At 35.9% G+C, this 26,123-nt stretch overlaps 1 protein-coding gene and 1 pseudogene across 11 annotated transcripts in view; one reads left to right on the top strand and one right to left on the bottom strand.

The window, feature by feature from the left end:
* STAU2 (staufen double-stranded RNA binding protein 2) overlaps positions 1-26,123 on the bottom strand; it is a 332,823-nt gene that overhangs the window by 183,382 nt on the left and 123,318 nt on the right. For all 11 annotated transcript variants that reach the window (XM_050802287.1, XM_050802289.1, XM_050802291.1 and 8 more), the window contains 4 exons: positions 18,515-18,674; positions 16,863-16,970; positions 14,578-14,790; positions 4,963-5,100 (listed from right to left, as the gene is read on the bottom strand). In XM_050802287.1, coding sequence (XP_050658244.1) covers positions 4,963-5,100; positions 14,578-14,790; positions 16,863-16,970; positions 18,515-18,674 — 619 coding nt within the window. The remainder of the gene's footprint in view (positions 1-4,962; positions 5,101-14,577; positions 14,791-16,862; positions 16,971-18,514; positions 18,675-26,123) is intronic.
* The window catches only part of LOC126961554 (homeobox protein VENTX-like), a 30,833-nt pseudogene continuing 27,076 nt past the window's right edge, over positions 22,367-26,123 (top strand).

The raw sequence follows: 26,123 nt of genomic DNA, 5'->3' as shown, positions 1-26,123 counted from the left end.
TATTGCAGGAATGCAAGTTTGGTTTAACATTTGCAATTCAAACTAGAAATTGACATTCATTCATAATGAAAACTATTAGCAAACTACGAAAAGAAAACTTTTTTAATATGATAAAGGGCATTTTATAAAACACCTACAGCAAACCTCAGGAAACACTGTACTTAATGTTGAAAGAAACAAATTAGAAACAAGACGAGGATGTTCCCTATTATTACTACTGTTTAAAAGTTTACACAAATCCTAGACAGAGAAATAAGGCAAGAAAAAGTAAAAAAAAGATCAGGAGGGAAAAGAACTCATTATTTATAGATGTGATTTCACATATAAAGAAGCTAAGAAACTCCATAGATGAATTACAAGAATCAATTAGATTGTAACCAGCTCAGTATGAAAAAGAGAACTGCATTTCTACATTCCATCAACATTCAAGTAGTAGATGAAAAATATTAAAAAGATACCATTTACATTAAATGAAAATCAAATATCTAGGATGTGCAAATCTTCTACACAGAAAACAAAACCTTATTGAGAAACTTTAAGAAATACCTAATAAATAGAGCAAAATGCCATGTTCATGGATTGAAGACAGTACTAATGTAATATCATCAGTTCTCTTCAAATTGACCTAAACTCAATTAATTGAACTCAATGAAAACTCAATAAAAATTCCATACATCTTTTTATAATACTTGAACAAGATGATTCCAAAATTTACATGGAAATGTGAAGTGCTAAGAACAGCCAAAATCCTTTTGAGGAAGAACAAGGTGAGGGACACTTATTTGTCTGGATATCTAGACTTACTATAAAGTTAATATAAGGAAAAATTTAAATTTGACTGCATTAAAAATTACTCTTGTTCTTCTAAAAGCACTATTTAGAAAGGAAAGTCACAACACAAGGGAAGGTATTTAAAATGCCATATAACTACAAAGGGCTCACATCCAGAATATATAGGAGGTTCCCATATATCAGTGTTTTTAAAAAACTAGCAGAAAAATGAGCAAGAAAAGTGAATGGGCAATCCATATCTGAAAAGTTGAATTGTTTTATCAGTTATCATTTTGTTTAAAAAAAATTAGAAAGTTTCAATAATAGCTTCATGCCACTTTAATATATTTCACAATGACAACAAAATTCAGTTTTCAGCTATATAGCGTGATACTCCTAACCATACTTTTCTTTTTTGTCTCTTGTGTAAGATCATAATACTGGCTGTTTTATCTGTCCCAGAACATACAAATTCCCATTTGCTATCCACACTTGAGTACTGTTCATCATTTATTCTTACCTCCTTATTTACAGTTTTTGTGTTATTATTTCCAACACTACTTTTAAGTTTAAGTGAACCACCCAATTTTAAGGAACTGGGAGAATATACAACAAAATGGTAACGAAATACAAACTTAAACATAAACAATGTGCAAATGATATAAAAAAGGAGCTGTACTCTCTTTTAACAGAGTTTCAGTAAAGACAAACTAAATGACAGTTCATATAGCACATGAAACACTGAAAATATATTCCTTACAGAATTTCTGTAACAACGATCACAAATTGTATAGTTTAAACCTGTGAAATATTTTTTAAATATTTCATTGCCTTTTCTTCTGAAACTGGAAACCACCATATCGTAACAAATCAGAAGTAGTCTTTGGACTTCACGCTGAGAAGGACAAATCTAGTATAGTCAGACCAGGTACTTACAGCTAGATGAATACACACCACCTGCTATAACAGTGTCTGCCTCAACACGGCAGGCCCTAAGGATAATCTACTCAAACCCCTGGCTAGAGTTACCTCTGCTACCTGTTATCTTTTCCGATGCTTGGTTTGTTCCCCCAGCTTCATCAGTCCCTATGTTATTGCTGGAATCCTTCTTAGTGAAAAGATTTGGTCAGTTACGTCAGAAGCTTCCTCTACTGCTCTGAGGCCTGGTCTTGGACTTGTCAGCTGTAATGCTGTTCCCATCCCTGTATTCACCTTGTCTCTCTATCTGCTAGATTTCCATCTGGCCTATTCTGATACCTTCAGCACTTACTTATTCTAAAACAAGTGCTTCCCAGATTCATCTACCCATTCACCCAGCCCTTGCCTCATGCAAATTTTAATAATCTCATGGTTGAATAGTTTGTAAGCAGTTATCCCAGAGTAATTTGTTAACATAGAAAGACCACATTACCAAAGGACTTTCATTCTCTGCTAACAATGGTCACTCAAAACATCACTTTATTATAAAAGTTAAGTAAATATATAAATTTCAGAAATCATCTTCCTTGAGAGGTCACAAATTTTATAACTATTGTAAATATGGTCTCTACATTTAAATGTGAATTTCTATCTGTAAAGAAGCTCAATTATTTTACCATGCAGTAAATTTAAGACTGCCAAATCTTTGTCTTTAACAGTTCATTCACATGAATCAAATCCTCAAAAACCTAAGAAACTGAAAAGTTCTGAAATAGAATTTACCAAAAACTTAATTTTTATTTATTTTTTAACAACCTGGTGATCTTAATCACAGGCTGAAAAGTTAGTATCACATAATAACACAGTGTGCTGATATGCAACTTGGTTATCATTATTTTCTGTTTGAAAGATTAAAATACTCCTCACCAAAAAAATGAAAAGCTTTAAGAAATCTGCTTTGGAATAAAATACTCAAATAATGTCATCGGAGGTTTTCTTTATCTAGTAATCAACATAAGTAACTGCATCCATTCTAAAATATACAGTTTTTCTTTGGTAATAGATAAAAATGAGCATCTCATCTCTAGGTATTTTGCTTCCATATTCAATTATAACAAATGATAACACTGCCTAAGTAGTTTATACAAAAGCCATTACTTTGATAAAATTGCTGCAATACTGTAATGAATCCACTGGGGCTTCCAGAAGGGGAAAAAACAATATGAATTCAGTGTGAAAACATTTAAAAGCACAGCCAAATGTCCCCATTTGACTAGAATGTTTATGAATACCCATAAAATGGAAGCTGGCCTAAGATATGCTAAATTCCTCTTTCAAAAGGGGTACTCAATACACTCTGTAGAAAAGGATTTGTTTAATAAAGCCAAAGCCAGTTTATATTCCCAATACATGTCTAAAATTCAAGAGACTTTTTTCTTCAAGCTTTGGCATTCAAAGTCTATGTTCCAGAATTCTTCAAAGCTAAGAACGTTAAGGAAAAAAATAGTGAACATATTTTACCAGTGAAAATAACAAAACAATCATGTGCTGGATCCTAATAACATCTTGACAATAATGTGATTACTAACCAGAGAATTCCCCTCTTTTTGGATATCTGGGTTCCCAGGAGTGACTTATCTATGACTACATTATAAGTTTACATCTCCAACAAAAGCCATACAGGCAGGAAGGCAGGCAGCAAATATCTATCAAATGTTTATTAAGGTCCTACTATTTACGAACCACTGGGTACTGAAAGATAAAGAAATATGGAGATTATAAATTGGGAGGGAAGGCACAACTTAGCTATACACTGAAAGTTAGTCAGTATGAGATACTGTATTTGAGTGCCAAAATGTCTACCACATGGTCAGCACTTAATATTTTTGATTTTATCTAAGTTACATAAAATGTGAGATCCTTGGATTTGACTAAAAAGTCTCTGATTAACCAATTATTTAAAAAACAGTTTGGGACTAAGCACAGTGGCTCATGCCTGTAATCCTAACACTTTGAGAGGCTGAAGCAGGAGGATCACTTGAAGCCAGAAGTTCAACACTAGCCTGGGCTACATAGTAAAACCCTGTCTCTATAAACAGCAACAATAAAACAACAACAACATTTAATTAGCTGGTCATGGTGGTGTATGCCTGTAATCCTGACCTACTCAGGAGGCTGAAAAGGGAGGATCTCTTGAGCCCAGGAAATCAAGGCTGCAGTGAGACATGATCATGCCACTGTAGTCCAGCCTGGCTGACAGAACAAGACCCTGTTGCCCCACCAAAAAATAAAACAAAAAATTAAAAACAGCTTGGGGAAAATAATAATTTAAATATAGACTGGGTATTAGATGATTCTAATGAATCATGTCTAATGTAAGAAAAGCTTTCATATTTCTTAGAAATATACACTGAATCTGCAAGGCTGAAATGACACGTAGTTAGAAATTATCTTTGAAATACTTCAGGAAAAGAAGAGAGAAAGGAAGAAACAGAGGAAGAAGAGAAAAATTAATAGCTAAATCAAGTGAGGCAAAAATCTTAGTAACTGTGGTGTTTGAGTGATGGGCATATTAATGGTCCATTACTATTCTCTCCCCACTTTTGGATATGTTTGAAATTGTAATAAAAAAGTAAAAGAAAAATTTCTTAAGACTGGAGTTTGAGCTGGCAAATGAAGACGAATAGGTAGGGGTTGAAAAGGAGAGCATTTTAGGCATTCTATCTCATTTCTAGCCCATCTGCCAATACACTAGAAGCCATTCCTCAATTTTCTTGGCTACACAGTGCAGCAGTCAGATCTCAGCAATTCTGAGTGCCTCAGCCCCCACCATGGTTAGCTAGCCTGCTTGCTCTCTTTTTCTAACTTTCCTGACAGCCCACAAGCTCAGGATTTTAGCCCTGATCCATCTACTACATCTATCCTTCTAAATTTTGTTTCTAATTCCATGTGTCTCCAATTCCCAGTAGTTAATAGACTCCGGCTACAAAATGTAATACAAAAAGTTAAGAGATACACATTAAATGATAAACTCCATGGTAAATAACCTGTATGAACTCAGAGTCCCTTGAAAACTTAGGTTGTCTATTGTAACATGTCCTTGACACTTGAATGTTTCCACCAAGTTGGTAGGTGGGCCTGGATAGAATGAATGCTTTAACTGGAAACAGTTTTACTTTCTGCTATTAAGTCCTAGTTTGCCTTTCACCCATATGTCTATTCCATCTTCGGGATTTCTAAATCTTTTCAGTAGTTTTAAAAGGTTAGAAATACCTGCATCACAAATTCTCGACGTCGAGGCATTCCTCTTTCTGAAAGCAAAACATAATCTGGCTCCTTTTCCTTTTTGGCCTGTTGAATTTGCGCCAGGCGGCTAATAGGGTTCATCCCTTGGCCATATTCTGGTCCAGCCTAAAAATTAATTTAAGAAAAAGTTTTAAAATATGCTTGTGAAACTTGTTATTGAATCCTTAAAAAAACGGTGCTGCTTCCCTCCACCCCCACACCCCAAAACTGTGACTAGAAAAGATAAATGAGTCATTTATGAATATTTATAAAGGAAAGTCATAAAATAGACCTGTAACCAAGGCTTCTATGGGACGTGGAGCTTAGAGGTATTAATTGCAAGCTGGGTCAACTATGCTTTTTAAATTGGGCAAACTCTTCAGTATACCAGAGGTGCTTCACAACTTCTGTTCATCAAGAAACATCAAAAAGAACATAAGAAGACCAACCATGAACTGGGAAGAGATATTTGTAACATTTTATTTTATTTTATTTTATTATTTTTATTTTATTTTTATTTTTATTTTATTTTATTTATTTTTTGAGACAGAGTTTCACTCTGTCGCCCAGGATGGAGTACAGTGGTACAATTTCAGCTCACCATAACCTCCATCTCCCAGGTTCAAGCGATTCTCGTGCCTCAGCCTCCCAAATAGCTGGGACAGCGTGCACCACCATGCCCGGCTCATTTTTATATTCTTAGTAGAGATGGGGTTTCATCATGTTGGCCAGGCTGGTCTTGAACTCCTGTGCTCAGGTGATCTCACCAGCCTTGGCCTCCGAAAGTGCTGGGATTACAGGTGTGAGCCACAGCACCCAGCCACAACACACATAACTTTAAAAAGACATAACCAGTATCCAAAATATATGTTTTAAGACTCCTAAAAAGTATTAAGAAAAGGAGAATATAAAAGGGAAATGGGCAAAAGAGATAAATAAATATGTCATATAAGGAAAAACTCAACATATGAAATGATAACCTCTAGGACACAGAAAATACATATTAAAAACTTCAGTAAGTTACTATTTCACACCCACCAAATTAGCAAAAATTAAGAAGTCTAACAGCCCTAACTGGTGAGAATGGGGAGTAACACAAACTCTTATAAAACACTGGGAGTACTATAAATCAGAAAACAACCTGGCAATGTCTAGTAAAGCCTGAGATGGTACATCCTACCCCAACTAGCCTATACCTAGGCACATATATACCCTAGAAAACCGTAACCCATGGACACATATGTACAAGAATATCTACAGATGCATTATTTGAAATAGAAAAAAAAAAAAAAAAACTAGCACAAATATTCATCAACAAAAGAACAGATAAATTACAACATGTTCATATAATGGAATGGTATATAGCAGTGAAAATGAATTAATTATTGCTACATGCATCAAGATGAATGAATTTCAGAAAGAACACTAAGTAAAAAAAGCAAGCACAGAATAATATATATAGTATATTTTATGTAAAGTCCACTAAAACTACAAAATACCGCTGAAATTAAGATCTAAATAGTCAATACATCATGTTCACAGATCAGAAGACTCAACAATAAGATGTCAATTCTCCTCAAAATCCCAGTAGACTTTTTTCCTTTTTTTTTTTTTTTGAAACGGAGTCTCACTGTTGCCCAGGCTGGAGTGCAGTGGTGTGATCTCAGCTCATGGCAACCTCAGTCTCCTGGGTTCAAGCGATTCTCCTGCCTCAGCCTCCCAAGTAGCTGGGACTACAGGTGCATGCCACCAAGGATGGTTAATCTTTGTATTTTTAGTAGAGACAGGGTTTCACCATGTTGGACAGGCTGGTCTCAAAACTCCTGACCTCAAGTGATCCTTCCACCTCGGCCTCCCAAAGTGTTCAGATTATGGGCATGAGTCACCGCACCTGGCCCCCAGTTGGCTTTTTAAAATTTAATGTGTAAACTAACACTAAAATTCATATGGAAATGCAAAAGACAAAGAACCAAAACTTTGCGGGAAAAAAAAAAGACTCAGACTACCTAATTTCAAGATTATAAAACTATGGCATTCAAGATAGTGCATGTAGTATTGGTATAAAGACAGACAAAGGGACCAATGAAACAGAATACGTGCCCAGATACAGATACACACACACACACGGTCACATGATTTTCAAAAAAGGTACAAAAAGAATTCAGCGGGGTAGTCTTTTCAGCCAATAATGTTGGGACAATTGGCTATTCATATGTAAAAAGAAAAAGGAAAAAAAAAAATCTTCAAGCCAAACCTCATACCATTTATAAAAATAATTAACTCAAAATGTCTCACAGATGCAAATGTAATTTCTAAAACTATAAGACTTCCAGAAGAAAAATTTTTGTAACTTGGTTAGGTAACAATTCTTAGATATAACACCAAAATCACATTCCATGTAAAAAACTAATAATAATAAAACAAAACAAAAATATAAATAATAACATAAATATAATAAATCTTCAAAATTAATAACTTCTGTTCTTTGAAAAAGACAAGTCACAGGCTTGAAGAAAATATCTGCAAACTACATATGTGATAAAGCACCTGTATCCAGAGTGTATAAAGACCTCTAAAAATTCAATAATAAATTTATTATTATTTGAAATAAGCATTAAAATTTGTTAAGCTGGTAAAAAATTTAAATAAACACTTCATCAGGCCTCATGTGACAGTAAACACATAAAAAATTCTCAATATCATCAATTTCCATTACAGAGGAAATGTAAATTAAAACCAAAATGAGGTATCAATACCCATGTATGTGAACATCTGAAATTTTAAAAACTGACTATGCTAGGTGTTAGCAAGGATGTGAAACAACTGGAGTTCTCACACACTGCTGATGAGAATGTAAAAGAGCACAGCTGCTACAACTTTGAAAAACTAAAGTTGACTATATACCTACTAAATGATCAAACCATTCCACTTTGAAGGATTTACCCAAGAGAAATGAAAGCATATGCTCTTAAGATATATACACAAACGTTCATAGCTGCTTTATGAGTAACAACCAAAAATTAGAAACAGCCCAAATATCAAATATCCACTGACAGGTGAATGGATAAACAAGTGGTGGTATATCAATTCAATGAAATATTACCTGCAAAAAAACAGAACCACCAATTCATGCATGCAATAATAAGGATGAATCTCAAAATAATTATGCTGGGTTAAAGAAGCCAGCCAAAAAAAGAGTGGTTTCTTAGCAAATGAAGGTAGAAGATTACAAAGGGACATGAGGAAAATTCTGGGAGGAATGGATAGGTTCACTATCTTGACTGTGGTCATGGTTGTACACATGCAAACAAATATGAAAACAAACAGTGCACTTTAAACATGTACAACTCTTTCTATGTCAATTATACCTCAATAAAGTTGTTTAAAGGAACTAAACAAATAACATTTTTTAGAAAAACAAACACAGTAGAACTGTAAGGTAGGAAATGGTCATACAAACTAATGATAGAGGTTGCCTAGGGAAGATTGCATGAGGATGTGATGGAAGAGGAGCACACAGAGAGCTTCAAAGCTTATTGAGAAATGTTTTATACTCAAGTTGGGCAGTAGGTCTTTCTCACACTTACTTAGTATGCTTTTTTACTTATACACAAGTTTATACACAGCTTTTTGCATGTATTATAACATAAAAGCAAAAATTCTTGGAAACCAAATGATCTTTCTGCATATGAACTTTCTTCATGTATTTTTCCTAGAAATAAGTTTGCATCTATTATATGGTCAAAACTTTATTTCCACCTATGAAAATTTATTCTTGTCTCTACTATCTGTAGGGACATGGATAATCACTCTGTTACAGATTACATGTTACACTAAACTTATCTAAAAGCCACTGTGCAGTCTTAGCTCTTCCAGATGATTGCTGCCATTTCGTCCAGACAATTTCTAGTATGGTGCTCCAGGTACAGCCTCCAGGCAGATCTCTCATGGTTTCTCAAACTAAGTTTAGGATTTTGGACTTTATCCAAAGAGTAAGAAAATTACTGAAAGATTTTAAGCAGAGGCATGATATGATTAGACAAGTGCCTCTAAAAGATCATACTTTTTAAATGATCATTTGGTGTCAAGAGTACTTGTAGCCAGTTAAAACCTTAACTGTAGTAGTTTAGGTTAAGAGATGACTGTGAGTTGGACCAAAGAGTGGTAGAAGGGATGGAAAGAAAGGAACCAACTTAAAAAATATTAGGTGATGAGGCCAAGCACAGTGGCTCACTCCTGTAATCCCAGCACTTTGAGAGGCCAAGGCAGGGCGGATCACAGCATCAGGAGTTTGAGACTAGCCTGACCAACATGGTGAAACCCCGTCTCTCCTAAAAATACAAAAATTAGCCAGGTGTGGTGGCCCATGCCTGTAATCCCAGCTACTCAGGAGGTTGAGGAAGGCAGGAGAATCACTTGAACCCAGGAGGCCGAGATCACGCCACTGCACTCCAGCTTGGGCGACAGAGCGAGACTCATCTCATAAAAAAAAAAAAGAAGAAAGAAAAAAAGAAAAAAAAGAAATATTAGGTGACAGAATAAATGGGACTTAATAAGTGATTGGACATAAGGGGTAAGAGAGAAGTTAAACGCCGGGTGCAGTGGCTCACGCCTGTAATCCCAGCACTTTGGGAGGCCAAGGTGGGTGGATCACAAGGTCAGGAGTTCAAGACCAGCCTGGCCAACATGGTGAAACCCTGTCTCTACTAAAAATACAAAAATTAGCCGGGTGTGGAGGCAGGCACCTGTAATCCCAGCTGAGACATGAGAATCGCTTGAACCCAGGAGGCAGAGGTTGCAGTGAGCCGAGACAGCGCCACTGCACACCAGCCTGGGCAACAAGACCAAAACTCCATCTTCAAAAAAAAAAAAAAGAGAAGTTAAAAATGAACCCCAGTAGTTTCAGCAGCTGGATGTTAGTGCCAGTCACTGAGATAAAGAACGCTGCAGGAGAAAGAGGTTTAGAAGGGAACATGATGAATTCGGGCCCAAATTTGAGGCACCCATGAAATAGTAAGTGGAGATGTCTAATAGGCAGTACAGAGCATATGGTATTCGGGAATCACCTATTTAAAGATGAAATTGAACACCTAGAAGTAGAAGAACAGCTTAGGGAAAGAGGAGGAAAAAGACTGAGAACTTCACTGTTGCAATGGTTAGATGAAGGGAAAGGAAAGAGCAAAAGAAACTTTTAGCTTTTGATAAAATACTGTTTTCAACTTCTACTTATATCCTGAAAAATAAAAATTAAATAAAGGGCCGGGTGTGGTGGCTCATGCCTGTAATCCCAGCACCTTGGGAGGCCGAGGCGGGTGGAACATGAGGTCAGGAGATCAAGACCAGCCTTGCCAACATGGTTAAACACTGTCTCTACTAAAAATACAAAAAAAATTAGCTGAGCGTGGTTATGTGCCTGTAATCCCAGCTACTCGGGAGGTTAAGGCAGGAGAATCGATTGAACCCGGGAGGCGGAAGTTGCAGTGAGCCAAGATCGTGCCATTACACTCCAGCCTGGCAACAGAGCGAGACCCCGTTTCAATTTTAAAAAATAAATTAAATTAATTATAAGGGGAATCAAGAAGGACTGATGAGAAAAGACAAATCCACATAATAATTCATAAGTCTAAGATTGAGATCCCAATGAAAAGATAAAGAGAAGCTCTGAGTCTAGTGCTAGAAGTAGTATGCCCAGTTCATGAAGATGTTAAATAAATAGGAATGTGTTTCCAGTGGTATACTGTCTTTATTTCTGTTTAATTTGACTCAAAGAATGTCTCTGAGTTCCAAGGAAATTATTGTTGATATAGATTGCAATGAAAAGAATCAGATACATAAATCTAATTTAGATAATGATGGAGTTCAGTGTACATTAAGAATTGCTTGGGGCTGGGTGCAGTGGTTCACGCCTGTAATCATAGCACTTTGGGAGGCCGAGGTAGGCAGATCACTTGAGCCCAGGAGTTTGCGACCTGCCTGCACAACATGGCAAAACCCTGTCTCTACAAAAAAATACAAAAAATTAGCTGCGCTTGGTGGTGTTGTGACTGTAGTGACAGCTACTTGGGAGGCTGAGGTGGGAGGATCACCCGAGACCAGAAAATCAAGGCTGCAGTGAGCTGAGATCCTACCATTGCACTCCATACTGGGCAACAGGGGTGAGACCTTGTTTCAAAAAAAAAAAAAAAAAAAAAAAAACTCTGGGTGGCCAAGGCAAGCAGATCACTTTAGCTCAGGAGTTCAAGACCAGCCTGGCCAACATAGTAAAACCCCATCTCTACCAAAAAATACCAAAATTAGCTAGGTATGGTGGCATATGCCTAGTCCCAGCTACTCTGGAGTATGACATGGGAGAATCGTTTGAACCCAGGAGGCAGAGATTGCAGCCAGCCGAGATCATGGTGCCACTACACTCCAGCTTGGGAGACAGAGTGAGACCCTGTCTCAAAAAAAAAGGTGGGGGTGGGGGAGGGGATTACTTGGTTTCTTGCTCTGACTGAAATGAACTACCAGCACCTTTGACAATTAGGTTATTCCTTGGACAGCAAATCTTAAATCATCATTCTATATACCAATAAAGACAGTGTTGTAATAACTGTGTCCAGAACACTTGATCTCTAAGATTAGAAAGCGCTCTTTGAAGTCTCGTCTTATAGAGGAGAACTACATTTAAAAACAGAATGTAAACACAAAGACATTATCAAGGCAGTTTTACATGTTAACAGGATAACCCTATACAGTGAATTTGAAAATCCAGAAGTTCACAATTAACCAGTATCAAATGGGCACTGCAGTCAGATGTGACAACTGGATCTGAAAGCTGACTCTGCTGCAGGATCTTGGATAGGTTTCTTAAATATAAAGGGCCTAATCTATAAGATGGAAATGAATGCTGCATCACAGAGTGATTAAGAGGATCAAATGAGACAATGTGATTGTTTTATTCCTTTAAATAAAACCAAGGCAAATGATCAGATATTTTCTCTGCTTCCATTGAGTGTAAGAAACTATAAACCCTCAATGTATAAGCCATATAAGGAAGTGAGGAAAATGCTGAAAATCAGGATACTATTCCAGCTGACATATTATAAGGTATGAACATAAAATTATCTAGATTCCAACTCATTATACACATTGTTCTCTCAAAATAATCTTACATTTCACAGAGTATCTACAAGCTTTATTTTAACATAAGACAGACATGGCAAAAGTAACTCCAAGTGTGATGTATATGAGGAAAAATGCAGGAGGCTAACCTAGTCTGGGAGTAGGAGAGGACCAGAGGAATCCCTAAAAAAGTCAAGTTTATGCTGAGATCTGAATGATGCATGGGAGGGAAGTTCTGGGATAATATTGCTTATATACTGGAAGCAGTAGCAAGTAATTGAGAATTCAAAATGTTTCTCCTGTCTCCCACCTCTGGGGAATAACATTTAAATAATAATCTTGCTTTTAATAGCTATAGTTAAAACAAGAGTTAGATTTATATCCTACTATAGAAATGTACAGATCTTTTCTAGCCTAACAATTTATTATTATTATTATTATCATTATTATCATCATTTTGAGATGGAATCTCATTCTGTCACCCAGGCTGGAGTGCAGAGGCAGTGATCTTGGCTCACCTCAACCTCTGCCTCCTAGGTTCAAGCGATTCTCATGCCTCAGCCTCCTGAGCTGTAGCTGGGATTACAGACGCTTGCCACCACACCCGGCTAATTTTTGTATTTTTAGTAGAGACCAAGTTTCGCCATGATAGCCATGCTGGTCTCGAACTCCTGGCCTCAAATGATCCACCCGCCTCAGCCTCCCAAAGTGCTGGGATTACAGGCGTGAGCCACCGCGCCCAGCCTGGTTTATTATTCTTAATTTATCAAGATAAAACTTAGTTAAATAGATTAGACGGAAGTTATGTGACCAGTTTTGTGCCACCATTCCAACATAAAATGCTGTTCTTCCATCTTAGAAAAGCCATAGATTTTATATATTAATAGATTTAAGAAAACAGTTCATGGATACATTCACATAAACATAAAATGTGAATAGGCAGTATCAGATACAAAATACCAATAGTTAATATGTGCTATTTATTACAGTATTTGCATTATCATTAATAACAATGAATACTTAATAATTACTAATGCATTTTGTGCACTGTTTCAGTTAATACTTATAACAATCCCATACAGCAAGGTCAATTACTACTCCCACTTTATAAATGAAGAAATATTTTTAAAGTTAGGTAACTTGCTCAGGCCACAGGGATTCATACTCAAAATTAACTCCAAAGGTCATTCTCTTAATAGCTATATTCTACTCCTGACTGTGTAGGAGGAGCACATGAATGAAAGTGCCAGTCCTCTTTGAAACCACTATGACTCATGATAAGTAGAACTATTTGCATTTATTTTTAGTCTACCTTACATATAACATGTAATTCCAGTTCACGGAATGCATTACCTACTACATCTTCTTCTAAGTGAAGTAATGTCAGCATTCATTAAAAACAAGTATTTAAGTAGTTATTTTTGTATATATGTATGTATGTATTTTTAAATAAAACAAAGGTACAAAGGTATAAAACCTGTAAAAATACCTAAATTGTGCCACTGTGCAATCAAAAAACAAAAGAAATCCATTGAGATTAAATACATTTCTTATCTGTAATCCTTCATTTGTACGGCCTAATCAGAAGAAGGCTGCTAAATCAGTGAGGCTGAGCCAGCAACTGAAATGCTGGCAATTTAAGGCTTTCTCTGGAAACACAAAACTCTAGCTCCAGACATGTCATACGTGTCAAGCATTCACAGGCACTGTCCTGTACTAAATGCTGATTCATCTCATTCCTCTCATATTTACCTTTTTTCTCTTATTAATGTAAATAAATTCTGACCCAATAAAAGAGTCACATCTTGAAAAGCTGTATGCTCTATATTCTTCTTTCGCAAGGTATACACATCTGAATGAATGGCAACAAAATAAGACCATCTACTTCATAAGGTTACTATGTGGATTAAATGTGATTAAAGCATGCAAAGTGTTGGGACAAAGTCTGGCACATGGAGTGCTTTATGATTTCCAGCTGCTGCAGCTATTATTGTTAGTATTAGTCATATGATTTTTTTGTGTATCCTGTTACCATTTCATGATACCCTAAGAAGTTACTATGTAACAGCCTTGTATGCAGAAAGAACACTGGATTAGACAGCAGTTCAGGTGGTTCGACATGATTGTTGAATAAAAATGGGCAAACTCTTTGAACATATTTTGTAAAATCTTATTTGTAAAATGAGGGCTAACATCACCCACCTTACACAGTCATGAGGAGTTACAGTAAAGGTGACATGAATGGGAAAGCACTTTTTAAACAACAAAAAAATATATAAATACCTAAGATTATGATTATTTGATGAACAAATGCAGGTGCACAAGTATTTAAAAAGCAAAACAGAACTGTCATTAATTTATAGTCACATGTCCTGCCCTGATTTCAGGACTGTATATAATCCATAAGTTCAGGGACTTGCCTTATAGAAAAATGCTTATCTATAGCTACTATAATATTTACTTAGTAAAACTGACTGATGTTCACAAACATAAACTTACCTTTACTATTGTTTTAGGGCGTTTTTTAAAAAATAGTTTTGGCTTTTCCACCACAGGAAGAGGTGGAAGTTTTTTAAGCTCCTGTAAGACGGTGTTCGCAGCGCGCTTCTTGGAGAGTTTTTTGCTATTTCCTTCTCCTTCTGCAGAGAACTCTCCTACTGACACTCGAGTAACAAAGCTTTTCATATGTGGTGGTCCACTTTCTTTAATAACCTATTAAATACAAGTAAAATATTAAACAATGGATAGGCACTTAAGATGTATTCTTATAGTATGACTTAATATTCATATCAAAACCAAAATTAGTATTATGCCAAAATTACAGTATTTCTTTAAGAAAGCTATTATGAAGGTATTATATTGGGACTATTTATGACACTTGATGCTTAATGCAGTTGAAACAAAAGAAATCTAAATAAACACATTTGATTCACAGTCAAAATGATTTTTTATTAGTTTAAAACAGATAATTCTAATTACAGTTTCTCCATGTCTTATGGAGCACAAATTTAAGAACATCAAAAATACCATTAGATTAGATACCATATTAGATAGGCCATCTAGAATGATAATTTGTATATAATTACATATATCTAACTTTCTCCTACGTATGAGTAAATTACTGGAGAAACATGTAGTTCTATAAACCACAAGGCACCGTGCCTGTGGAAGCCTCTCAAAAACAGGTGATGGATGAAAAGTAAGCTGTTTTTGATAGGGATGTCAAAGGCTGTTTTATAGAAAGGGAAATTTATTCTTGTGGCATGATTTGAAAAACGTAAGTAGGTATGCCAAAAAAAATCCTAGCTTTCTAGAGCAATGAGTTATGGATTTGTCAACTATGAATGTAATGTTACTAAACCTTGCTTAATCTGCTCTCACTTTTACACTATGCCAGCTTTTGGAGGAAATACGTCTTCCAAATCCTGAGGACTCAAAACTTTAGTCTCCTTCAAAATTCTGACCTATACAAGATGCCCTATTCAAGCAGTTTACTATTTAACATTACACTGAAATTTTGTTTTCTAATATCGGATACTAATTAGGAAAAGGAATGAAAGCACCGCAATATCTCAATAAGGTGACATTATTACGGATAAGGAATTTATCATAAGCATAGTTTCCAAGTAATTTAGGTTTACTAGTTGAAACACCAAAACTGTTTATTTTAACCACTTTGATGGACATTCTTCTCAATTTAAAAAAAATATATATATATATATTTATTTTACTGACTTAATAGAGAATACTAAATATTTAACCTTTAATTGTTCACGTTAGATCATTATAAACATCAGATATCCTATGCCATAATATATTGATGTTCCCAAGAACATCTAAGAATAATAAAACTGTTTGTAGTCACTGCAGCCTTTAAAAAAAATCCCAATAATTTTTCAGTATAAGCAATTACTTTTTACAGGTTTTCCAAATTTTCCGTATCATTTCTTGCTGGACCAATAGGCTCTCAAGTACATTCTCTCCCTGACTTCCTCATTTTGCTGCTTTTAACATGCTGTGGACTGAGAACTGAGATAATGCAACTTGTCAGAATGTGTCCAAGAGAAAGCTAACAGTTTCTCAGTCCAACTCAAATGATCCTGCCAATGAGTAAGATGTGGGAGCTTTCTAGTAGGTGAATGTCATACAATGTGAGGGAAGATTATCCACAACTCTTTCAGCTTATTTCCTGGTTCTTGCCTACTTTCCAGACATGAGTTGTAAAATTAGTGACCTCTTAATAAGGGAAGTATTATGATAATTATTTTTTTAAGTTTTCTTCAATTTTATGAATATATTTGCGATAAATTTATCTAGCTGTAAAATCAAGAGTTGCTTCATTACATCTTCTTGGTGATTTTGTTAGTTGAGGTTAATGTTAAACATATTTTGGCCTCCACACAATTGAAAAAAAAATGGGATATTAACATATGTGTCACTAAATCTTAACTTGAATAAATTTAATTTAATCCTATTTAAAATACCAAATCCTATAGGATACCACAAATTATCTACACCCAGAAAATAACTTTTATAAAAATTGAAATATCATGTATACAAAAGGCTTAATACAGAAAATAAAAAAATCAGAAGGAATCTGTGTTATCATCATGATTTCTATTCTCACCAGGGCTTAGATCATTTTGTAATACTGGGTTTGAACATACAGAAGCACATTAACTCTTGCAGGATACTAGTATACCAGTTAATTTTATTTGTTTGTTTGTTTGTTTAAAATAACCAGAGCAAGGGAAAAAATGGGAAGATCTCTACCAAGTACATACCTCAAAACTGACAGGCATATTTCGCTTCAGAGCAATTTCAAACACTAAGCTGATCTCAGACTTATTTGCATCTTTGTCATCATCCATATCCTTTCCTGATTCACCATTCTAAATCACAAAAAATAGGATAACACTGAATCGTGACATTATAACAAACTTTACTTTTATTCTACAGTCAAGATGGCCTATTTAAATTACAAGAAGAAACAACAAACTATAGACTGTATCTGCTGCATTGTCCTGTAACCACAGCAGTCAAGGGCTTTGCTGCCAGGCTTTTTGTTACTTGGTTTTTAGTTTGTTTTCCTTGAAGGAAAAGTATTTAATGCAGACTGGAAATCTTTTACTCAACCATACACTAATTTGAGTTTAGCCTACATCCCTAGACCTGGCTCTCTTGTTTTAGAGTTCTCTACCCACCCAACCCCCAACACCCAGGAATTCCCCCGCCACTGGTGTTCTAATGTGATCTATGAGGATGAAGTTACATAAAGAGTACAGGATGCAAACCAGGAGCATCCTAGTTGGAGATCTATGTCTGGCACAGGCCTCGGTTTCTTTATTCACTTATTTAACACATACTTCTGGAAGGCCTCATATATGCTGAACCCACTATAACTATTAGAGAGAAAGAGACAGTATTCCTGCTGTCAAGAAGTGTATGATCTCATGGGAAAACAGATCAAGAAATAGATAGGAGCTCTCATGAAAGAGTACAAGCAGAAAAACACCTAAGTCTGCCATTAAGATAAATATCAAAGGAGAAAGAAACAATTGGTTTGGGGAAAGGAAAACTGTAGAGTTTGAACTGTAAGGTAAGAAAGAAGCTCACTATGCTGCCGAGCGCAGTGGCTCACACCTGTAATCCCAGCACTTTGGGAGGCCAAGGAGGGTGGATCACGAGCTCAGGAGATCGAGAACATCCTGGCCAACACAGTGAAATCCCGTCTCTACTAAAAATACAAAAAATTAGCCAGGCGTGGTGGCATGCGCCTATAGTCCCAGCTACTTAGGAGGCTGAGGAAGGAGAATCGCTTGAACCTGGGAGGCAGAGGTTGCAGTGAGCCCAGATCCCACCACTGCATTCCAGCCTGAGCAACAGAGCGAGGCTCCATTTCAACAACAACAACAAAAAAGGAAGCTCACTATGCTATGTATAGGACATGCCTGAGCTACAGATACTATTTTGAAGTCGGTCGAGAAAGTAGCTAAAGCCAGGAGAATGAGTGAGATTACTCAAGAACAGACTCAATGTCCTTATTTGTAAAACAAAGGAGGACTGAAAAAATCTATAAAATCTCTTCCACTTTAAATCCCTGATTCTATATTCACACAATGTAATCTATATTCAATAAACATAGTATGAAATATAAGCCAAGTCAACGTTATTTCTCATCCTCATATACATCCCCAAATCCCCAGATGCCTGGGAAGCGAACTCAAGGGAAGAACCAAAGTTCTGAAAGGTATAGTCATCCTGCAGGAACACATGAAGCAAGTACAGCAGACAGTCTGAGATGCAAATCTTAGCAGGTCTTCACTCTAGTATTCTTCCCTAACAGAACAGATTATTTGTTTTAATTATAAAATGCACTGATTTGTTTCACTGGGAAAGTAGAAAGAAGAGACTGTCACATGCACCAGCACCACACCTGAGGTGATCTTTCTGGAATAGGTTCATTCTGCAGTGCTTGGAGGGCTTTCATTGCAGCATTGTGTCTAGCAGCTTGTCGAGTCTTTCCTTCCCCAAAAAATTCATTATTTCCTACAGTGAGCTGAACATAAAAGATCTTAGGCACTGGGCAATGATACCTAAAATAAGAAAATAAAAACAATAAAGTTAGCTTAATAAAACCACTCTATAATCATTCATAAGACTTATTTTGTTTAAAATGATACCAATTATATAATGTGCTATACTCTTAAAAAAAATTTAACCTCAAAAATATACTTTTTTGATAAAATGTGAGTCAATACATCTACAGATAATAGCTTATACTGATCTCCATGAAAAACATATATAGAATACAACATTAAACATAAAATAATCAAGTAAAAATTATTTAATTCTATCACAGGAGACTTCCTGGTGAGAAGTTTTTGGTCAGATTTTGACAGAAGTAAGTGAACAGTCTGGTGAAGCTACAACAGAGGCTGGGTCAGGCAAGACTGTTCAGGCGACAACATGTAGATTACTGTGCTTTTTGCAGAAGATAATTATGATTAGAAATACAGGAGCAGAGAAATGGACTGAGTACAATGCAAAGTAATAAGGAGAGCAGATTCAGCACAGGAATAAGGAGTTTAGGCCAATTCTTGAGCAGGAAGTGTTATATTCATACATTTTATGGTGAATGAGGTAATGAGGCTAATGACATGTGACTAAAAAGCTGCAATAATGCAGATATGAAGAGATAATAGAGGCTGTAAGAAGAAACAAAAAAAAAAAAACAAAAGAAATTAAGGAGAAAAAATTAAGAGATGTGATAAAATCCATTAATTCAACAATTATTTATGGAGTGTCCTCTATATGACAGGGGACTATGACAATGAACAACACTTAGAGTAGGGAAGATAAACAATAAGAAAAATATGTAGAATACCTAGTATGTTAGAGACAGATGTAAGAAAAAGTAAAGAGGAAACGGTTCAGAAGTGTCAGGGAGGTAGGTTTTAGATAGGGTGGCCAAGAGACGTTCCATTGAGAAAATATCAATTGTGTAAAGACCTGAAACAAGTTAGGGAACAAGCCATGCAGATATCTGGAACAGTGCATCTGAAGCAGAGAGTATACCAGCAGCAAGAGCAGTGAGGCAGGAGTGTGCCATGCATGTTCAAGTAACTCGGAGGAGGCCTGTCTGGCAAAAGTTTAGGGAGAGAGGAAAAGCTAGACGAGTAGAGGTGGCAAGATTCCACAGGGCCTTCCCTACAAATTGCTGTAAGCATCTTTTACCCCAAGTGAAATGATCAGCCACTGGAAGGTTTTGCACAGAGAAGTGACATAATCTGATTTATCTCTTGAAATAACCATCTGATTACTATTTTGAGGACACACTGTAGGGGAACAATGCTGGAAGCAAGGATATCTAATAGGCTACTGGGATAATCCAGGGGAAAAGTGACAGTGGCTTGAACTAGGGTGTAGCAATGGAAGTAATGAGAAGTCATTGTTTCTAGATGAATTTTGGAAGTAGAGATGACGGGTTTACCCAAAGACTGGCTATGGAATATGAGAGGGGAGTCAGGGATAACATCACGGTTTTGGAACTAAACCACTAGAAAACGGAGTACCCATCTATTGAGATAGTGAAGACTGAAAAAAGAAATGGGTTTGCTGGGGGTGGATTTCAACAGCTCTGTTTTGGAGATGTTCGATTATTAGACCTATTAGACATCCAAGTACAGATGTCAAGTGAACAACTCAATTTATTAGTCTGCACTTCAGCAAAGAGGTCCAAGGTAGAGATAAAATTTGGGAATCATCAATATACAGGCAGTATTTAAAGGCATAAAACAATGAGAACTCTGTGGGAGGGTGTGATAGGAGAAAAGGCAAGCAAGCACAATGTCCTTCCTGAAAGCCAAATGGGAAAAAAGTCTATCAAGGAGAAGGGAGGGATTAATTGTATCTAATGCTACTAACAGGTCAAGTAAAATGATGACTGAGAAATATGACCATTGAATTGAGCAACTTAGCAAAATAAACAGAATCGATTTTGATGGAATGGTGGATTTACAATTGCAATGCTGAAAAAAATGAGTTAAAAATCACTCCAGTCCTTAAAAATGTTTGCTTCCAAGCAAAAAGAAGTCCAATTGAGGTCCTACTATATTTTAGATAATTACTGCACATCCAAGTAGTGACGCTCTATGTTTAACCTGAGATAAACTGGAAAGAGCCCATCATGTAAGAATTCACCAGGCAGATGGGACTAATCAATGAAGGTTTACTGAAGGTGAAGAACTAGAAATGCTGATTGGTACTGAAGATGCAGATTTGTGAGGCAATAATTGAAACCATGCAAGTGGATAAGCACCTGGAAAGGGTAAGTGTAAAGGAATCAAAAAAGAGCCTAAGGCTAGGAACTGATTAATGCCTATGATCAAAGTGCAAGGGAAACAATAGACAGCAGTGAAAGAGATGAAAAAGGGTCAAAGTTAGAAAAAAAAATACAACACAATGTCAGGGACAGGAGTAATTAACAGTGCCAAATGAAGGACAGGAATTCAGAGTATGAAAAAAAGAAAAAGTTGCTGTTTTAAACGCTTAACTTAAAATCAATTTTCTTGAACTACAGTTTTCTGTTAACTTAAAGCATTTCAAATGCATTATTATAAACAAAGATTAAAAAGCATTAAAAACTACAATATTATTTGCTTTTTGGTTACAATAATTAAATATTGTGTACTGGAGTACACAATTTCCTATCTATTTTATTTTAATCCCTTTAATGCAAAAATCTGACAAGACTAATATGAATAACGCTGGTGATCTTCACTTTGTATTTCACAAAATTCAGTTTTCCCACCTCCACAGAACTTTGTTTATTTTTAACTGGTGCTACTATAAAACTTTAAAACAGATAATTTGAAATCAGAAATTTACTCCTGAACTGAGATCTTATATGGCAAACTTTCACCATACAGCAAATGTTTACAATTAATTATAAACTTCTGAAAATAGAAGGTCCACAACTGAAATGCTAACAGACCTTTAACTACAGTAGAGGGAGTGGGCGCCACTATAATCACTAAGGCCTGCTGACAATTACAAAACTCATTTTGGTTTGCCACAGAGACAAACAAAATTTCTGTTCATTATAACTTTACTGGAATATGATGTCATAACACATAACCATACTGAAACAATCTGCTGATTTTCTGGCCAAAATATTAATTGCACACCAAAGAGCCCTTGGGGCCTCTCCCTTTTTGGTCATCAAATATGGCTCAATGTATGTGTATGTGCATGCATGTGGATATATATGTATATATAAATTACATTGTGTAAGTATCAGAGGAAAAATTAAGTATGTTGCATTTTTAACATAAAAAGTAAAAATTCTAGCACTAACAACAGGAAATACCAAAACTGGATGCCTGACTTATTTCATTCTGTTTCACTTTATCCTCTTACTTAACAATGATTCTTAATAATATACCCCACATGGTTTGAATACCTTATATATCACATCTCCTCATACCATCATGACAATCAAGATTAGCCAGAGCACTCTCATTAATTGCATCCAGATTGAATTACAGGGGAGATGATGCAGAATGGTTTTTGTGTGATAGGTCTGGTCTCAAAATACTTATTTCCTTTGGTAAAGAAATACCCAAAATTTATTAACTATAAAGATTGATATGTTCCTTTTAATAGATTTCCTTCTACTTTCACTTATTTCACGTATTAAGCTCACTTTTGGTAAGGTATTTGATATGGTTTGGTTGTGTCCCCACTCAAAATGTCATCTTGAATTGTAATCCGAATTGTAATCGCCATGTGTCGTGGGAAGTACCTGGGTGGAGGTAAGTGAATCATGGGGGTGGTTTCCCCCACAGTATTCTCATGATAGGGAGTGAGTTCTCACAAGATCTGATGGTTTCATAAGCTTCTGGCATTTCCCCTGCTGGCACTCATCTCCTCTCCCGCTGCCCTGTGAAGAGGTGCCTTCCGCCATGATTGTAAGTTTCCTGAGGCCTCCCCAGCCATGCAGAACTGTGAGTCAATTAAATCTCTTTTCTTTATAAATCACTCAGTTCAGTCTCGGGTATTTCTTCATAGCAACATGAGATCAGACTAACACAGTACTTATAATAAGTGATGTACATATTTTTACAAATTAGTATATTTACCTAAGCAGACACAGGTATTCTTGAATAATTTTTCTCAAGTAGAATTTTGTGGACAATGTTTAGATCCCCATAATGATTACTGTTAAAAGATGAACCAAGAAAACTCACCCATCCAAGTTATTTAAGTTTCAGGGTCAAATGGTTGAATTTCTTTTAAATCCCAAAAAAGTCTTGGGATTTGAAAGATCCTACTTTCATCAGAATTATTTTCCACAGTTGTTAAAAATGAAGATTCCTGTGATCCAAGCCTGATCTGCTGCATCAGAGTTTCTGAGGAGGGAACCATAATTTTAAGCTGCCCTGCTGACTCTCTGCAACATAAAGGTCCAAGATTATCACCACATCACACAATGTGGCCTATGTGACTTGGCAATTGCTTCAAAGTCCATTCAAGAAAGAGACCGCACACATTGCTTACTACACAATGGTTAGGTCTTTCATATCTCTTTTTCATTTAATCCTCACTACAGCCTGGTAAGGCAGGAGATGTCCTCAAGGTCACCTTAAGAGGTAACAAATGTCCCCAAAAGAGTTGCTGGGAGTCAAATTTAAGTCTGCCTAACTGCAGAGTCCAGGAGAATCTGCTTTATCTTCTTCCATTTTTGTTCATTTTTGTTTACTAAATTGTCTATCTTCATGGAAGGCTAGAGAAACTAATGCAAGGGACCTAAACTAAGGCCCACTAATAGACTTCAGAGATGTTTTATTGAGTCAAGGGCTGCTGAAACAAACAGACAACCATGACGAAATACTGTGTTTCTGCAGCACGTCAGATCAAAGAGACACAAGTGCATGATGTAAAATCGAAGTAAAACATCAAAATGATGAGCATTGTGTGCCACATTACTTAACAGCCTAAATCTGACAAACGCTGCTTGCAAGGCCTTTTTATCTCCATGTCTCCTTGCCTTCTATCTGCTGGAAGTCTTGCAAAAAATAAATAAAATCATAAATAAAATAAAATAGAATCTTCCTTTCCTTTAGATCCCAAACAAGTCTTGAGATTCTGCCTATCTTCAAGATACCACAAGTCAATACAACAGTAAAGAAAGTATGTATACTGGTTCCTTTGATTTAATACTTGACATTCCTTATAGTTTTTTTGAGTAAAGGAAAGATTTTACATTCACTTATATTTGACTGTTAGTTGTAGCAACTTTTTATACCACATGTCCTTGCCATCCTCCCTAAAGTTACTTCATTTAATGCCCTCTTTATGGACTCATTTTGTATTATCTTTCTAAACAACTAAAATCCCGTATGTCCTCCCTACCATTCTGTGACTGTTTTATTCTCCAACATCTCCACTTTCCTAAGCATCATTTTTACAAGGTGAGAAAGACATATCCCAAATAACATTAGGATTTTTACAAATTGAAAAATAATTACCTCATTCTATTTGATAGCATTATTCATAAATCTCGACACAGCTTAAACATTCATATCTCCTCTACAGACTTACATCTTAAAATATATGAAAATGCTATCTTCTGATCTAATAAGGAGAGGCTTTGGATTTGTGTTTATTTCTAACATTGACTGGAAACAGAAATGTCACTTAACCTTTCTATCTCAGTTTACTTATCTGCAAAATATTTGTAGAATTTATGTTTAAAGAACCCTAAAGGCCAAAACTAAGAATTCAAACGACATGTCGATTATTTTGATTCTTTGTACACTTTTTGGCACTGCTAAGCATTCTTTTTCTTGCTGTAGAAAAACAGCAGGTTTTTATCATAGAGCTATAAAATAGTCCCTGGCACATTTTCAAACTTGTATGTATATAAAATATCTAGATAGGAGACAGTTATTTCTCTATTCATATCTACAAATTTTGAAAAATATATCTTTTATGAGATCTAACTGTTAATTCTTGAGGAATTTCAAATATTAGGACTGGTTAGAAAAGATTCACAGGTCAGCTGAAAATATGCTTTAAAAGAGGTATATGGATATTCTATTTTATTTGTAGAATTACTGTAAGTATGTTTTAAATGCCTAGAGGAAAATATAGAAAGACATGCACTAAAAGCTAGGATAGGGTGTTTTGAAATGACAGCATCATAAATGATGTTCTTTCCTCTCATAATTTCAAGTTTTAAAAAATAATATGGAACACTAGAATAAAAATGGAAAAAAAAACACTTAATTGAAGGAAGTCTAGTCCCTGTCTAAACAAAGGTAAATCTGTGTTCAAAATTAAATTTGATAAATTAGTGGAATGACTTACAGAATACAGAACACAAACCAAGAGAATAAGTAACTTGCACTGTATCACTGACAGTAGTGCCATAATCAGGACTATGCAAAGCACAGCATGTTATCAAAGAGCCCCATTATTGTAAACACATAATCACCACCCTCAATCTCATACTTGGAACCAACATAAACCTATTCTTGCCCCTTCTCTAAATGGATATATAGATAAATCATTACCACATCACCATTATCATAATTAGGGCAAAAATATACAAAGCACTTACTATGTGCCAGGCGCTATTCCAAGCATTTAGATACTAATCTCACTCAATCCTCACAACCCAACTTCATTTTACAGATGAGGAAATTGAAAAATAGAGACATTCACTAACCTTCCCAAGGCCACCCGACTTAAGCCCGCATTTGAGCCCAGGCAGTCTCACTCCAGAGCCCATGCTCATAACTGCTACACCATGCTGCCTCTGAATGAACTGGATAGATGAACACTATAAACTGCAGAAGCACTAACTATAAACTCTGAAGAAGTCATGCTGGACTTGGAATATCAAAGCAACTTAAGTCTCTCTAGATGTATGAGATCTGGCAGATTCTGAAGATCTCTGTATGCTAAAAGTCAGGTGCAGGATATCAGTTGCCAAAGGCAATGCTGGGGACACTGTAAGTCTGGAAGACCAAGTTGACTGCAAAGTCCTATGTCCTGTCTGCTCATTCTTTATCTCCTCTTAACCCATCCATCTGGAGCCCACGTTTAAATGTTCTTATTAGGGAAATGCAAATCCAAACCACAATATGACACTACTTTGCACACCCACTAGGATGGCTATAGTTTTTTTTTTTTTTTAAAGTCATAAAGACATGGCAAATTGGAACCCTCATACATTCTGGTGGGAATGTAAAATGGTGCAGTTGCTATAGGAAATAGTTTACTAGTTCATCAAAAAATTAAACACAGAATTGCCACTTGACCCAGCAGTTTCACTTCTAGATATATACCCAAGAGAAATGAAAACTGGGGTTCAAACAAAAACTTGTATGTAAATGTTTACAGTAGCATTATTCCTAATAGAAAGTGGAAATAACCCAAAGTTCCTGATGAATAAATAAAATGTGCTATGTCCCTACAACGGAGTGTTTTACAGTCATACAAAGGAATGAAGTATAATTACATGCTACATCATGAAT

This window comes from Macaca thibetana, chromosome 8 (assembly GCF_024542745.1).
Source record: "Macaca thibetana thibetana isolate TM-01 chromosome 8, ASM2454274v1, whole genome shotgun sequence".
NCBI lineage: Eukaryota > Metazoa > Chordata > Mammalia > Primates > Cercopithecidae > Macaca > Macaca thibetana.
Note: the sequence above shows the minus strand (reverse complement) of the source record. Positions and strands in the feature narration are given on the sequence as shown.